We start from the raw sequence: 13,996 nt of genomic DNA, 5'->3' as shown, positions 1-13,996 counted from the left end.
TCCCGAAGCCGAGATGACTTCAATGCCATGACCACGATAAACAATACGCCCAAAGGTCATCCCTATATATTTACTTGTATAACTGGAGTATCATGAATGGGCATATCATCCATCCACCTGGTTAACACACATTGCCCAACTAACATGGATCTAAGCCGTGCCGATTCCCAAGATCGCGAAGCCCTTCCGCCACGGGGTGACGAGGGGGGCATATCAACATCGCTGGATAGGGAGAAATCTTTGTCACCTGGAGACCAGCCCGATGCACCTCCTGATGGGGGGTTGACTGCGTGGTTGGTGGTGGTAGGTGCGTGGTGCACATCATTCTGCAGCTTTGGATGGGTCAATAGTGAGTGTCTATCCACGGTCGTGAAATATCTTAAAAAGTAGACTAACTGTATACCAGGTGTCGGGATATTTCAGAATTATTATGAATCTCACCTGCTGAAGCAGCTCTCTTCCAGCACCATCTCCTGGATTCCATCCTTGCAAATCTTCTTCATGTTTGCCATGGTATGTCACCACGTCTTGAAGCCGTGTAGGTCTTGTAGACTGCATATTTACCAATCACCCAAGGGCCCTATTGTTGGAAAGCTGTACGACACATTCGGTGCTCGATATCTGATTATTGGAGGGACATTTTTCCATGTCTTCGGTCTAATGATGGCGTCAATATCAAACCAATACTACCAACTCTTGCTGTCGCAAGGAATCTGCAGCGCCATCGGCGCGGCCGCTATATTTCAACCAGGTAATATCCTTTCCCCTGGGTCGATTCTCTGTGGAAACTCACCAAAGTAGCCCTAAGCGCCGTAAGCGCCTGGTTTAATCGCAAAAGGGGCATCGCTTTTGCGACTCTCTCGACAGGCTCCAGCGTGGGTGGGGTGATATTCCCCATCATGGTCGACCGCCTCATCGCCAAAGTTGGCTTTGGCTGGAGCATGCGAATTTCCGCGTTCATGATCTTGTTCCTGCTCGGGATCGCCATCGTCACTGTCAAGGCACGGCGTCCCGCACAGCAAGGGCCAAAACCTTCTAGTGTGCAGTTGCTCCAACCATTCAAGGAGCCCGTGTTCATCATTACCCTCCTGGGATACATGCTACTTACCTATGGCGTCTTTATCCCGATCAACTATATCATTGTCCAGGCGGTCGCAAGCGGTATGAGTGCAGATCTCGCGTCATACTTGGTTCCCATGTTGAACGCGGCCAGCCTCTTTGGCCGCCTCGGAGCTGGATTCATGTCCGATCGATACGGGAGGTACAACATCTTCATAGTCATGTGTATCGTTGCCGGCGTGCTAGTACTCGCTCTTTGGATCCCTGCTACCTCCAATGCGCCTATCATTGTGTTTGCAACCCTCTTTGGGTTTGCATCTGGAGCGTATGTTAGTCTTTCGCCCGCGCTGATCGCTCAGATCTCACCGTTAAAGGAGGTTGGATATCGAACTGGTCTGCTATTCTTGTTTGCGTCGGTCGGTGGGCTGACGACAAGTCCAATTGCCGGAGCTATCCTGCAACACGCTGGTGGAGACTATACTCATATGAAGATCTTCTCAGGTGTGATGCTACTTGGAGGCACGGCATTTATCATGACCGCGCGGTTAGTGGGGACGGGTCTGAAATTGGTGGTAAAATATTAGATTAGCCTCGAACTGTGAATGAGGCTGTTAAAATTCAAAAGAACCCTCTAGTTTAAACTGTATCCTGACCCACATTTTCTGCTTGGAAAGCTTCCTTCCTCCAGCAGTTCCAGGCGCTTCCCCCCTCCCCGACGCGTTCTTTTGCTCAGTCTTCTCTGTTATTGGCGCTTGTGTTAATAGACAACTTGGTCATCCAACCTCCATACCATAATCCTATGTTTGCACGAAAATGCTATAGCTACATACAAAAAAGCACATACAGGCACGGATAATGTTGTGATACCGTTGCCAAAAGGTAGACGAGGACAGGGATGGGTGAATTAAGCGTATCATATCGACGAGCGTGGGGTTACTTGGGGCCATGCGATGTCGAAGCCACCTACTCTCTATCACACTACTATTTGATAGTCGTCATCCACGAACATCCTCCCACATGGTACAAGTCGTGCAATCTCTTTGCGATCAGAACTCCGTGGTACAGCCTAAGAGCGTGGCCTCACTCGCGACAAGAGTCCGCATCCAGAGTAAAATCGCCGGTCCGACTGGCACTAACTTTGGAGACATCATAAATCTTGATCAACTGATAGAAAAGGGGTAGAATACAAAGTTTCTTCAGGCGCATCCTGCCAAACGAATAGTTTCAAGCCCTTGCCGCGCACCTCGAAGCTTGTAGGAATTTACGGAGTAACGCGGCCCAAGCAAATATCGCCATGGGGATCCCCTTGCTCGCGTGGCGAAGAAGGATCAACCGTTTCCACAAAACTAACTTCCTAGAATGAAGAATCTTTGCAATTTTACTAACATCTATCAATAGCCAAACTACTTGAGTCACATACTTTGTCAACAGAGTGGACTAGTAATCTCTGGAGACCATCGTATGATTTGTTTTTCTCAAATGAGAAAGAGGAAAGAAAGAAACTCAAACGAACAGAAAAAGGAAAGGAAAAAAAAGAAAAAGAAATTAAAAAAAAAAAAAGTAAATTAAGGACAGTTGGAACACGTCAAGGTCAAGCAAGGGTTCTCTTCCTGGCGCCTCCCGAGATTGGCGAATGGCGTCTGATGCGTCAGGTTGCGAAAGAAGTCCGGTCGCAAATCAGCACAGTCCACTGCCATTACCTCCCACTTAATACTTTGCTATTTTATTCCATTGATATTCTGCGCTTGTATTCTACGTTCTTGCCTGCAGACAGTTGATTGGAAACGCTCGCAGATGAAGAAAATCATGACAATCATGGGTTCAGGATGATGGAAAATGAACTCTGTAGCCAATAGTCATTCATAGCGCTTCCTGCATGGCACCGACGAGGCAACCAAAAAGTACCAGAGGTGACCCACCAGGTTTCTTGTGAAGTATCAGAAGATAATCTCGCCATGTAACCTTTCTAATGTAATTCATCTGCAACTAGGGCTTAGCTGTGACAGCTGACCCCCGTGTCTGCGCTCCCGATTGGCCTGGGCGGCCGGACTGGTACGGGCCGTCGTTAAAATGGCTCCACCAAGGTCAAAACTTAACTTGGATGGACGATCCGTGCATCAATGCAGACTGGACGAGTCAGACAAATGGTCAGGATAGAATGGCGTCTGCATAGCTTCCCTCTCCCGAAAAATACGCCTAGTTCTTCTGTACGTAAGAAGCATGATAGGATAGTGGCACTGGTAAAGTGCAGAATTCATTTATGCTTTTGACACACCCCCTCCGAATGTCAGGTCAATCGATTGCACCAATTGAACTAGGGCCTGAAACGTATGTCCGTCGGCCGCTGGAAGTGGCTCAGGGGTTATTTCGGCCATAGGCAACACTAGTGAACTTTACCCCGGAGGATCACAGGAAGCCAGTGATCTTCACTGCTGATCTCCGTGGCTCGACACAGCAGAAAGACACAACAGTCTGCCTCTAAATAACATTCCTTTTGCCTACCCTGATTCGATTCTGATGTTTGGAATCCCGAGCGATCGGTTTCTTCTGGATGGCGTGTTTCGATCTTCGTGACCATCAAGCATGGCTTCCACCTTCCCCGGCGGAATCTTCGATAGTTTAGGCAAATTCTATGTATCCGTGGCCATCGTGTGGACGGTCGCCCTTCTCGTCGGCTCGGTCTTCCTCGTCGTCAATCGCCAGGAGCAGTGCATTCGCATTCGGAACCTACCTCTCGCCCTGAGCGCGGTATCATGTCTTCATATCTACTGGATTCTTTGCATGTTGGCTTACACGATGGCCGGTGATTACCCCTGCGGTGTGGAGTACTGGATCATGAGTGTTTACCTGCCGCTGGGAATCGCTCTGTTCCAAGCCAACAGCATGCAACTTCTGAGCGTCTCCGGTATTCAAGAGAAGATGCTCCATAACGCACACCAACCGCAGAGAGCCAGCTACAGCACTGGTTCGAAATATCCCAGTCAATACTGGCGTCAATGGAAGCAAATGAACTTGGTCCACCGAACGGAAGTGGCCATTGCCGTGGGAATGGGAGTCCAAGTAAGTTAATCGCACGTCTCCCTTGCTCGTCAAGGCTCATCTGAACCATCTCAACTTTAGTTATGCCTGTCGCTCTCTATCTATCTCGCCTCTCGAAAGTTCCACGGCTTTGGCAGCTTCTCCCAACAAGGCAGCCTTGCGGAGTGTCGGCGAGGTCCTGAATGGCAAGACTCCCTGTCGGATTGTAGCGTGGTCTACGTCTTCTAACAAATCTCTAGGATTCCCTCGATTCTGTGGCAGTTGTTCTGGTCTTGGATATTTGCACCGTGCGTTCTTTGGAAGATCCGCAACATTCGTGATATACATCACTGGAGGCTTCAAATCACACTCTGCGTTATCGCCGCGTGAGTGCTGGACAACCAATTATGGCACCCTTCCCACCCCTTGATGCTGACGTCTTCGCAGTTTACCGGGTTCGCCGCTGTGGTTCATAGCCCTGAATTTGACTTCCGAGGCTTGGGCAACCGTTAATCGGTACTGGGTACCAGCCCTTTGGTACGGAAGCTCCATTTATGAATGCAAGCAGCCCAAACTGACAAGATTTGCAGGTTTGCTCCGGGTATTATGGCGATGGAGGGCGTTACAATCTTCTTTCCATGCTACGAGCTTATCGTTTCCCGAAAGCAGCGAGATCGCATTCTCGGAGAGATTCGAGCCTGGAACGAGAAGAAGAGTACTGATAGCGAGTCGGATTCGGGGACGTCGAGATCGCAGGCTGGCTCCAGCCGCATGCCTGAGCTGTACTCTATCAAGGCATTGGAGAAATGTCTATCGGAGGACTCCCATGCCCTGCTCCATTTCGCTGCGGCCAAGGAATTCAGCGGCGAGAACATCATCTTCTTGAATTACGTGCGCGACTGGAAGGCCACCTGGGCCAGGATCAATGCCTCGAATCCCGAATACGATTGGAACCGCGATCCTCAATATCACCGGCTTCATTTCTTCAAGATTGCGGTGGAGATCTATAGCGCCTGCGTCAATTTGAAAATGGCGGAATTCCCGATCAATGTCGAATCGCGGATCTACTCGGATTTAACGAAAATGTTTGGGGAGGCAGTGCAAAGTTCCGGTCGGCGTATGTCAAGAGGCGCCGCAACACACATGGAAGAAGACACTCGGGCTCTGTGTCTGGATGAAAATCCGTACGTGAGCCAGAGCATCATGCATATCAAATCCCGGGTTCCCGACTCAGTTGTGGTTCCCCCAGACTTTGGGATTTCTGCTTTTGATGAGGCCCAGAAGTCCATCCTCGCTCTGGTGTTCACTAATACCTGGCCTAAATTTATTGATTCTTCGAGCGACGATTTGTCCATCAAATTTTGAGTAAATATACAGCAGTTCCGGCATGGTTTCTGGTTTGGGGTTCTGGTTCGGGGGTCTATGGTAATTTACTATTAGGTACAAATGAGGATTTCTTTGCACACTCAAAGTAGACACAATAGGGATTACATCGCTCTTCCTCTTCCGCGACTAGCCTAAGTATCACGAGTCAAAGATGGGCCCAAAGGCGGGCACCCCACTGGCCTCGAGTTCAAATACGACCTTTTTCGTGAGCACCGGGTTGCTAATGACGCAGACAGCTTCCGCATCGAATTCCCGGATGAGCTCCCGCGCCATTGGGACCATATCCACTCGCCCGCTGCTGTTGGTATCGATGATCAGCGGGTTAGGGTCCAGCTGACGCACGAGGTTGAGGACGTCTGAGCCATACGTGCGGCTCGGGTTGCGTGTCTGCCAGAGGACTCGCAGCGGTGGGCGATCCTTCTCACTCAACCAGGAGAGACATGGCCCTATTCCAGACCCTGTAGTGATAATGACCACCCTGCGGAAAACTCTCATCACATGGATAAAGCCATACATCAGTGTTCCACGTTTCCAGAGGTAGGTTGGCTGCTGATCAATGCATCGCGTTGTCCAGTCACCTGCCTTCGATACTATGCACGAAAAGCTTTTGCCATCGGGATCTGGAAAGGTTGCAAAGCTATGCCAAGTCCGTAGTGGATGCTTGGAGAGAGCTATTACTTTACCAAATGCCGTGGATGTATGATCCAGGTGGAGTCGGGCCGCATGCGGTGATAGATATTCGGGCCACACTTTCACTCGACGAAGCAGTAGCCAAGGATGGACAATCGTCGCAACGATAACGAGGACGATCCAGAATGCGGGGAGCTTGATCAAGTATTGTCCAAGACTCACACCTTCTGCATGACGGGCCTGGTCCGCAAAAACCACCAGCAGCGTCAGGAAAAGTGCGACCGCCAGCCATGCACCGAATCGGTGCGTCAGCTCGAAATAATCATGGAGCTTGGTCCGGAATGTGGGGTGGGCAACCACGATGATCGCCATCAAATCCGCGAGTAATACATAGGCGAGGACCACCACCGGCAGGGACACAGTCCCCGAACCTGGAAACATCCAATATTCCCGCGATATTAAAGCCACGAGGCCCACATACCACAAGAAAGATGCCACACCACATCCACTGTGGACGCCGCCGTAATGATACGCCTTTGCGGCCATCTTGCGCAGCATGAGGGGGGTCGACTGTGGGATGCGACATATGCTCACAAAGATGGCATTTACCACCAGGGGATGTCGCGCGAGACCGCAGATCAGTAAATTGACGGCGGCTGCGTTGACAAATGCGAGGAGCTTCTCTCGACTCTGCACCATCACGACCACGAATGCGACCGCATTGGCGCAGTATATTAGGGTAAACAAGCGGCGGTAGATGGTGAGAAGCAGATACCGTACTGAAGCAAAACACTTCCTTGGGGGCTGCTGGGCCTCAAGGTCCACATTGGCGGAATACCGTTTCCAATCCCCTGTGGTGTCATTGCTGAGATATGTATCAACGGATGTCGCAATACTCGGCTTGCTAGAATGGGTGGGAGACATTGTGTTCCAAGATGATGTAGCCTATGTATGGTGTTGCAGTTGAGGGCCGCGGGCGTGTGAAAACCCAAGTATATACAAGATCAGAGACATATGTGCATACATGAATCAAAAAAAAAAAAAAAAAAAAAAAAAAAAAAAAAAAAAAAAAAAAAAAAAAAAAAAAAAAAAAAAAAAAAAGAAACATGAGAACGACAACACTTAAATAAGATCAGTGCTGCTATCGGGGCTTACGGGTGACGTCTGACATGCTTATTAGCAAAGAAAATACCCCTCATTTTTTGATACTCGTAAGATGCCGTTAGCAGGTTAACGGTTGTGGGTCACCTAATCAGCAATTGTATTAGTTGCGCAGATAGCAGATGCCAGTCGCATGGCTGTGGTCGAAAGAGCGAGCCATTTCGTGACCTCACAGGGGCCAGTATAGGGAAACAAAGAGGCCACGCAGGCAGTCGAACCGGGGGCTTCTCCATCTAATCTGACATGGGCGAATGGCATGGTCGAACGACTCATGCGTATGCAATGCAACCAGCTAGCCATGGACTAAGACCCGTCCTGACCCCAGTACCGCTCTGGCCGTTGGGATTCCGGTGCACCTTAATAAAAATTTGCAGCTCAACACAAATTGCGTTTCCCATTCTTGTCTATCGACGTTAGCACGCAATTAGCTCTACCCGGGCAGTAGAAACAGGAGATTCATTCTTACCGCTAGATTGATGAGGATCCCCGTGCACCCGTAGGTCTACCTGTCTGAACTTTCCATCGACCGCAAGCAGCGTGGAAGCGTAGGGATCGACATGCTACTAGTCCTGTTCGCTGATAAGGCATCGGCTTGGCATCTAGAAGACTTTGCTAGGGTTCTAACCGTGCCAATAAGAACGTGCGGACCCCTCACTAGCCAATTGTGTTAATTTTCGTTCGTTTGCTGTCTTCTCATCCATGAACCTCTAGCTGTGACTCGGACCGCTCCAGATCCATCCTGACCTGAAGTCAATTGATGATCATGGTGGATTTAGCGGATATGGCCGGAGTCTATACAAAAATATATATCCGCGGTGGTGTATGCTGATCTACCCGATGGTGCTAAATTTCTACCTACGGCAGATATGAGGGGAGGTTCAAGTTGTCATGTTGAATAATGAGGCTGCGTATAACTAGTATACATATATATAAACTTAAAAAAGCATTATGGCACACCGAGTCATGAAATGTACGCCACATGGAGTCTGCCTCTCATTAACTCCCGGAAGTGTGACATTGACAGGCACGAGCTGACAGGACGAGGCAGCCGAGGCAACGGGCTGAGGCAGAAGTTTATTCCGGCCCCCGAAATGAAGTTGGCCCTATCCAAGGGTGTGCAAAATAACACTTGGTCAGCCCTCGACACCACCGGCAAGGAATGTCCTGCAGGTTCGTGCTTGTATGGCATGATCTGTCTGTCCAGGATTCAACTTCCCATGATAATACTTCATCAATTATTCCCCTTGTTCTCATGCACGAGTGGTATTGATAACGTAAGCACGGACTACGACAGTCTAGTCGCGGCCAGCCAAGCTGCCAGCCAGCCTCGTCCAACGCTTTTTATGCCTTGAGGGCTGATGGCCCCCAGCCCTGCTAACCCAGATGCGGCGGGTGAGCGAGTCAGAATCTAAAAATAAAAAACCGTAAACCCAATTAACCGAGCCCAAGTTCATCTCGAACATCCGATATGAGGGGGTGTCGAGCAGAGGATAAAAATACATGGGGATATGATCTTAGAGGCTTCGTCCGTGGTATCGCCATGACACAAAATGTATGTGATGTGCAACATTGCCTTGTGCATGTTCAGGAGTTAATGCCTCTAGGTTTCGCTGGTTCAAGACGCCTTTTCGCGCCAAGAGAGCGTAACAAGCTAAGACGACGCATGCTGTACATGGCGTGGCTCCTGTTTACCCAAAAGAGGCAGTCCTTAGGACAGGGTCAGATCCCGCTTTCCTAAGAAAGCGAACAAAGACAGGTTAGATTTCAAATGACATAATTCAATTGTGGATTGTGCGTCTGTTTTTGTGTGTGTAGGTGTCGATCATCTGGAACGAGATTTTAGGGTCGGTGGATTCCGTCCAGCTGTCCTATGGATGCCTCAGGTATACATAACCACCCGTCGGAAGGTGCGGGCATGCCTTCCGTTCGGCACCAAGACCGAACGTAATCAGTGAACTATGTCGTTGCCATAACTGATAGCACCACCGTCGCTGCCTACGCGAACAGCCCCGTCCATGGAAGCCTTAAAGCAGGTTTACTCGACAGCACTGGCGGATCGGTTACCAGAATCCGAACCTCTGGCTTCGTGGGGAAACCCCATTAGGCGGGTCCATCTCCCCTCTACGTGTGCAGCCCGGTATATCTGGTCACTGAATACCCACTAATCATGAAGTATAATTGAATCGGCATTTGCATTATATCAATACCGTCCCTTAGTATTCCGGCGAGGTATAACCCCTTGACATACGTATGTAGCTGGGTAACCATATACTGATCATACGGGTCCCAAGCTGTGTTTAGCCTAAAACTATACTCGAAAAAGGGGATGCGAGGAAGGCATCACAGCTACTAACGCTATGTACCAATAGCTGGGAGGTAGTGAAGACTCGGCAAACGTGAGTTTGAGGCGCGTGATGGACATGATCCCGGGATGCATGTCAAAGTGGAGCCAAAAACGAGCCGAAGTGTTGGAGGGATCGAACAGTAAATCCAAACAAGGAAAACATATCTATTAAGGTTAATGCATGTTGGTGATCTCTTACATTTGGACAGCCGAGCAAACCCGGCATGCCTCTTGTCATGAGGTATGATTTCATTTTCTCTATGAAAGATTTGACATTAATGTACTGCGTTAATCCGGTCTCCCTCCTGTGGTCATTGGTATTACAGCTGCTCATGGTACGATCGTCTCTGTCTGGTGACTAACGAGCGAATCTGGCGGCGGAAGCCTTCATTATATGAGTAAGTAAGGGCATTCGCAAGACCAATAAACTGCGTAGATGCCTGAAGAATCTGCAGCCACCTCATCTTATGACCAAGGGATTCGAGCAACCGATTGAGCAGCCCGGGGATCCACAGAAGTACATAAAAAGCTGGGTAGCCATTCAGCAACATCACCCGGCGAACTTCGGCATATCGGATTTTCTTATCTCGTTGTTCCGTAGAATCCCCTCTCCTTCCTGGGGTGTCAGCGTACCTGAGGCGGCGCTCATTGGAGGTCGTGTCGTATTTACTCGGCAGGCTTTTCACTAGAGCGCCGTATTAGGAATACATCATGAAAGTGATTCTTTCAGCTTACCTGCGGAGAAAGGGACCTGCGATGGGAGATGATCCCTTGACGGAGACTCGCCTACCCCACCTGTGCTGGATTGATTATTAAACACGTCGCTACTCTGGACAGTGATTGTGGTGTCCAGCCTTATAGATGACAGCTCTACGGGATCTCCTTCTGTGGACCTGGATTTATCACGGCCAGATGTTGTATCACCGTTCGGGAACAGGCTCAAATGCTCGTAGCGGCGCTTGACAACGACGAAGACCACAATATACGTCACGGCGGTAATGAACACAATAGCTATTCGCCATCCATGTCCGAGGGCGTACCGTAAGCCTAGATATTGCGGCTCGATCCAACACCAATTGCCGCTCACGGGCCCAACGATACCCAAACAGAGTGCCGTGGTACCTGCTATGAGTAAATAATGTGTGCCAAACCGGCGAAACTGAAAGAGTACACATGTAATAAGGGGACAAAGGAAGGGGCACTCACTCGTGACTAAGGGGGTAATCCATATGGAAATGCACAACATCACCTTGGCTCTCCAGCTCAAGGTTGATACTATGGTTGGCCGTTGGACAATCCACAATGCGACCATGGCTATGGCCAGAATCGAAAAGTCAATGGCCTGTGTAACACTCGATGAGAAAGGAGGACCACTATTGAGGGCGCTGGTGAAACGTACTTGGACGGAGAATTGGCCAATCCAACCATTCAGCTGGCAGCCAGGTCCGGGTTTGATGTCATGGCGCCGGCTGACGACTAGGAAGCCTGAAACGGTATTGTTTGTGGCATTGAGGAAATCTATTCGATAGTGCAACTCGTGTGTTAGCCCAATCATCAGTCGTAGCATTATGAATCATCGTGTACTGTACCGGCGATTGTCAGATTCAGAATTAGCCAATGCCGAAAATGGTTTTTGGGTGAAATGGTGAAGATAGCGAGAACAAAAGCCGACGCAAGAGCAGAGAGGAGACTCCCAACAACCGTCGGGACCGATACAGCTAGGTCAACAGCCATGAGATACTGAGGCACCGTCAGAGGGCCTCATTTCGTGCCTTCCCTGAAGCATGCATAGGTCTGAAAGGGAATCACATCGACTGAGAGGGTGTCAACTATCTGCTTAAATCGAACGAAACGAAAGCTTCCTTGCGTGTTAACGCTGTTCGCTTCTATTACATAACGTGGCCCACTGACCCAAGTGTTGAACTCACAGAGGCAACTGGCCCCTTAGCCAATATTTTAAGTAAGTGACTACTGTTACAGGGTGTAACAAGATTGCTGGTGGGTGGGTGTGTTCGTATATCTTTTCCGCCTAGAAAATGGCGCCGGTTGAAGAGAGCCTTCGATAGCCTATAGGAGCGGACAGGGCGGCGATCTCTTACCTTAATAGAGCTGATGGCCCCACTAACGGTTCGAATCTTGAGAATCTTTAGACGATATGAGCATCAGTTGTGCGTGGCAGGATCTCGCCACAAACTTTATTTTCTATTTACCATCCCTCCAACTAATCCGCCATAGTCTCCTACTTCATGCTGGTATCGTAGTTCGGCCGGGAAAGAGAAAGTCTGGAACGGCAAAGCAGGATCGATAGACTAGCGTATTTCGGAATATAACACAAGGTCTATCAACGTCCGACAAGTCCTCTCATGCCTAGGAAACTGACAAGTGCCCCCTTCGGGTAGTTGAAAAAGGCTACATTCGTAAAGTATTCAAAGCACACCGATGAACACAGGAGTCGAGTATACATCCATTGAGCTTTACTTGCTTGACGGAGAATAGGGGTGTAGAGTTACCAGGGTGCAGTTTCTTGGCCCGTGCCACGAGGAACGATCAGGCTGCGCGTGGAGCCGAGGGAAATATTTTACGGGTCTCAGACTCTCAGGGGCTTCAGAGTTTGTTAGTGCCCGTCTCAGAACACATTGAGAATAAGCTTTAGCAAGAGCCTGCTGGTGACCTTAACCCTGGCAGTTGAAACTCGTCCGGGGAATTCAAGAATGCCGTTGTGGGTGCAATTGTTTCAACACTACTGTGGTGAATGATGCGCAGGAACAAGACATCCGATTGAAGCCTCGAGACTCTATACAGGCAGTTGCTATGTGAGCTGGAGTCCTTTCGTTTGATGACAGCACTTCAGAATCATAGGCATAAAATCAGCGCAATGTGAACCATGGTGCAGGTTAGGGTTAGAAGGTAGCTTTACGAACGGCGACCCAAGGGCAAGACGCCCCACAACTCTATTTGGCCACCATCTTTATGGAAAATCTGAGATGGTCAGCGATTTATTCCTTGACTGGAGACCAAATTGGCATAATCTCTGTTGCAAGCCGAACAGGAGCCTCGATTTTCTAGAAAACTTGCTTTTTATTAGAAGATCGGCAGTACGATGGATTAACACCCAAGCCGAAGATGAAACCCAACTGAGACAAAAAGGGTCTTGGTGGGGGAACAGTGGAAACCTGCCAATCGCCTAACCGAACCACTAAACTAGCGAAGGATAAATCTACGGGTAACTAAGAGTCGAGAGGGAAGAGTAAAGGAGAGGGAAAGGCTAGAAGTCTGGGACTCAACGTTGGCTACCAAACCACGTGGTCTAGAATAGCCCCAACCCACTTAATCTTCCGACCGTCGACACCGACTCAAGAATTCTCTACAAAAACCCGAATACATGGAACAGGGTTGGTCTTGCAATGTTAAGTATTCCGTTCTCTGACCCGCATTAATGTTCACTGTTGGAACCGGGTCAGCAATTACGCCGAAATCCGACCGTCCTTTCGCCGTTGCCCTTGGGTTTATCTTTACACAACTCGACGCTATGATTGATGAAGGACCCACTAATGATGCTGTCTCGCCGGGGAAACTGGGCCACGAGGGTTCTTGAAAAGCGGAAATAAACTCAGTTAAATCCAAAACCCATAGGCGTCGGACGGAAAATATTGTGCCGTAGTATATAGCTACTCTTCCTAACGGCAACGGCTGCTCAGGGGACGTTGCCAAAGCCTAAGATGCCGGGGATCCAGGATTTAATGAAGTTGCGACTAGGTCTAGCATCATGGTGAACTAACAATACAACCATGGCGATATAAGAAATAACTTAAAACATGTTAGAATGATGTGTGTCTAGAAAAGTAGCACATGGTTGGCAACTGTGACGCCTGCGGTGGTTCAATAAGGGCCCTCGCCCTTCCGATACGTCAGGAGTGCTATCAGTCTGTCATGTACATTATAGAGAGTGTGGCAAAGACGGTAAGCTGAACTCGTCGCATGCAATGTAGCAAGAGTATTCAAGCCTCAACATATTTTCTAGAATTCTAGATATATATCATTCCGGTAAGTCCAAAGTGTGCTCACGAGTTTTCACTCCGGCCGAGAACCATGTTATATTTATATGATGTCATGATATCGGAATGGAAACGGCGTAGACTGTCCAGCGTTTACGGAATATATATGGAGAATGATAGATACATTCTGATCGCAGTGAGACAAGGCCGTACCCAAGAGATGAATTGCCGGCGGATGCGGCTCTTTCATAGTACCGAAATGATGAAGGAGTCTTAAGCATGATACATAATACATACGCCCATCATGACTTGAGTGGAGAGCAGAGGACCGTTGGGGGCAGTCCAATGTGGAGGATGCTGCTGTCTGCTCTTCTTTATTTGTGCATGAAGGCTTTCCGCCCCC

General features: G+C 49.1%; 4 protein-coding genes across 4 annotated transcripts; 2 read left to right on the top strand and 2 right to left on the bottom strand.

Annotated features, from left to right (window-relative positions):
* Positions 1 to 144: 144 nt before the first annotated feature.
* On the top strand, positions 145 to 1,799 carry BDV38DRAFT_296616 (MCT family MFS transporter; the record flags this gene model as incomplete). Its single annotated transcript, XM_032062970.1, has 4 exons — positions 145 to 349; positions 407 to 513; positions 577 to 751; positions 802 to 1,799. 4 exons carry the CDS (start codon positions 145 to 147, stop codon positions 1,641 to 1,643), a joined length of 1,329 nt encoding a protein of 442 aa, XP_031908882.1. The 3' UTR covers positions 1,644 to 1,799.
* A 1,483-nt stretch (positions 1,800 to 3,282) lies between these two features.
* Positions 3,283 to 5,555, top strand: BDV38DRAFT_260298 (uncharacterized protein). Its single transcript, XM_032055896.1, has 5 exons — positions 3,283 to 4,119; positions 4,180 to 4,283; positions 4,338 to 4,463; positions 4,525 to 4,614; positions 4,668 to 5,555. Exons 1-5 carry the CDS (start codon positions 3,643 to 3,645, stop codon positions 5,440 to 5,442), a joined length of 1,572 nt encoding a protein of 523 aa, XP_031908881.1. The 5' UTR covers positions 3,283 to 3,642; the 3' UTR covers positions 5,443 to 5,555.
* Positions 5,556 to 7,124, bottom strand: BDV38DRAFT_260296 (uncharacterized protein). Its single transcript, XM_032055895.1, has one exon. It carries the CDS (start codon positions 7,015 to 7,017, stop codon positions 5,602 to 5,604), a length of 1,416 nt encoding a protein of 471 aa, XP_031908880.1. The 5' UTR covers positions 7,018 to 7,124; the 3' UTR covers positions 5,556 to 5,601.
* A 2,794-nt stretch (positions 7,125 to 9,918) lies between these two features.
* BDV38DRAFT_296614 (uncharacterized protein) lies at positions 9,919 to 11,039 on the bottom strand (the record flags this gene model as incomplete). Its single annotated transcript, XM_032062969.1, has 4 exons — positions 10,805 to 11,039; positions 10,686 to 10,720; positions 10,334 to 10,609; positions 9,919 to 10,283 (listed from the first exon to the last, which is right to left on the bottom strand). Exons 1-4 carry the CDS (start codon positions 10,825 to 10,827, stop codon positions 9,919 to 9,921), a joined length of 699 nt encoding a protein of 232 aa, XP_031908879.1. The 5' UTR covers positions 10,828 to 11,039.
* Positions 11,040 to 13,996: the final 2,957 nt, after the last annotated feature.

Source organism: Aspergillus pseudotamarii (assembly GCF_009193445.1).
Source record: "Aspergillus pseudotamarii strain CBS 117625 unplaced genomic scaffold BDV38scaffold_76, whole genome shotgun sequence".
Classification (NCBI taxonomy): Eukaryota; Fungi; Ascomycota; class Eurotiomycetes; order Eurotiales; family Aspergillaceae; genus Aspergillus; species Aspergillus pseudotamarii.
This window is presented reverse-complemented; position numbering and strand designations above follow the sequence as displayed.